General features: G+C 46.6%; 1 protein-coding gene across 1 annotated transcript; it reads right to left on the bottom strand.

Annotated features, from left to right (window-relative positions):
- Window positions 1-738: 738 nt before the first annotated feature.
- Window positions 739-1324, bottom strand: LOC122050614 (LOB domain-containing protein 18-like). The gene is made up of 2 exons (XM_042611506.1): window positions 974-1324; window positions 739-828 (listed from the first exon to the last, which is right to left on the bottom strand). Exons 1-2 carry the CDS (start codon window positions 1322-1324, stop codon window positions 739-741), a joined length of 441 nt encoding a protein of 146 aa, XP_042467440.1.
- Between the last annotated feature and the right edge of the window lie 698 nt (window positions 1325-2022).

Genomic DNA, 2022 nt, shown 5'->3' with positions numbered 1-2022 from the left:
ACATTGACCTCTATGTAAGGAAATGAATGGAAAAAAAAACAAATTCATAAACAAGGAGCCTTAAATAAGGAAATAAAGCAGTTTATTCAGGGTACAATAAATGGACAAGATTAATTTGCAATATTAATACGAAGGAAAAAAAATCTTCTTTGTTCCTGTACTTCACAAGGATACTAGGACAGTAACTAATACAACCAGCCAAGTCTTCCTTGACTTAGATAATTAACAGGATATGTATTTAGTTCCTACAGAATTCCATATACTAATCATTCAAAGAAAACTTAAAAAAAACATAATAATTGGAAAGGAGAAACAAAATCACATCAATAGAGATCCTATATAAACTTCTGTACACCAAATGCATGATCAGAGGCAATCCATATTTATCCACCAACAATCCCAGGAAGGACTAGCAGGCATAGCAGAAAAGCCAGATGAAGATTATATACCTCCATTTCTCCTTGGGCTTGCAACCCGAAGCGAGATACCTCACGAGATCGGAGTAGAAACCAACACCAAATTGACCAATCATGCTCACATCCACGTTGGCTTGGAGTGCCTCCATGAACTCCTTGGTGCCAGACCGTGCGATAATGCCCAAATTGTTCACTAGATCTCCTTGGTGCCAGACCGTGCGATAGTGTTCGGTTTTAGTATTGTTCTTGATGAACACTTTCCATGGGCGGGTAGGGTGAGAGGAGGCCTACGTTTTCAGTCACGAAGAGGTAAGGTTTGACTTCATTGAAAGCACAGAGGCGGAGGAGACGTCGAGAGGAGATGGGTGTTCAGGTCGCTGGGACGTGGTCCGCCTTCACGACATGTGTCGATCTGTCGCGTTATGATTAAATGAATAATTGATTAAGAATCAATCATCTCGCTAGCTAGGACAGAATACAATCGATCGAGATCGATCGATGGAGCTAAAAAAATTAATGATCAATAATATCATATATGTATATAGTATATTACATACCTGTTGTTGGAGGGCGAAGATGTGAGCGACGCAGCCGTAAACGGGATCACGGAGGTGAGCCTGTGCCTCGTAGCAGATGGTGACGACGGCGTCAAGATGCTTGTGAGCGGGGATGTGGAGAAGCAACTTGGAGACGTTGCTGGCACCGAAAACCTTGTGAACCGCCGCGAAGTGCGCCGCGCCCTGCTCCGAGTCAAAATAGGGAGCGAAGATGCATCCTATCACGCACTTACGCTGCAGAAACTTGCAGGCCCCGCAAGGCCCTCCTCCTCCTGCTCCTCCTCCTCCACTGCCAGCTCCGCTTCCTCCTCCTGATCCTGCTCCTGCGCTGATACTGCTTCCACTACTCATATCACACCCTGCAGCCAGCCAGCCCCAATTGATAATACTGGCTATCTATTACGCGCGTATGAGAGCTTGTAGCAGTCTTGAAGGAAGAGTGATCGATCGAGATTATAAGAGGGAGGGAGAGAGCTAAAATGGTGTGAGGAGAGAGAAATTAAGAGGGGCGGTGGGTTTGGAGGAGTTACTACTGTTCGATGCTTGTTGGCTTTTGGTTTCTCTAGCACTTTAAAGCCACGCCAAGCGCCCAATCCTATCTCTTCTCCCCACTGATCTCACAGGCCAATTCTACACGGCCAGGGCCAGGGCAGCCCTTCCCTTAGTAGCTTGCGTGAAGAAAGCATGCAATGCAAATTTAATTAATTTAAATAAGAAAACCAAACCCTATCTCTATATTTCCTCGGCTCCATCTGATCTATTCTTGCTATAGCTAGCTTGTCACTGTGCATTAGTACCACTGCACAAATTGTGTTCGGTCGATGGAGGTTGGGGGAGGCAGAGGAAGGCAGCCGCTTGGACATGGCTTTTTACGCCGCCGCGCCTTCGGCGCCAGGACCGAGTGCTTCCCTTCTGGCGGCGTCGATGATGGTCGGGCGGAGGAGGATAATGTGGAGGAGTTTGCTCAGAGGTTGGAGGAATCGATTCTCGAGCTTCAGCAGCAACAAGGAAATGGAGGAGACGCATCCCTGTTCTCTGCTTCCTTTTGC

Source organism: Zingiber officinale, chromosome 3A, assembly GCF_018446385.1.
Source record: "Zingiber officinale cultivar Zhangliang chromosome 3A, Zo_v1.1, whole genome shotgun sequence".
NCBI classification, from domain to species: Eukaryota; Viridiplantae; Streptophyta; class Magnoliopsida; order Zingiberales; family Zingiberaceae; genus Zingiber; species Zingiber officinale.
The sequence above is the reverse complement of the archived record's forward strand: the minus strand, read 5'-3'. Positions and strand labels throughout refer to the sequence as shown.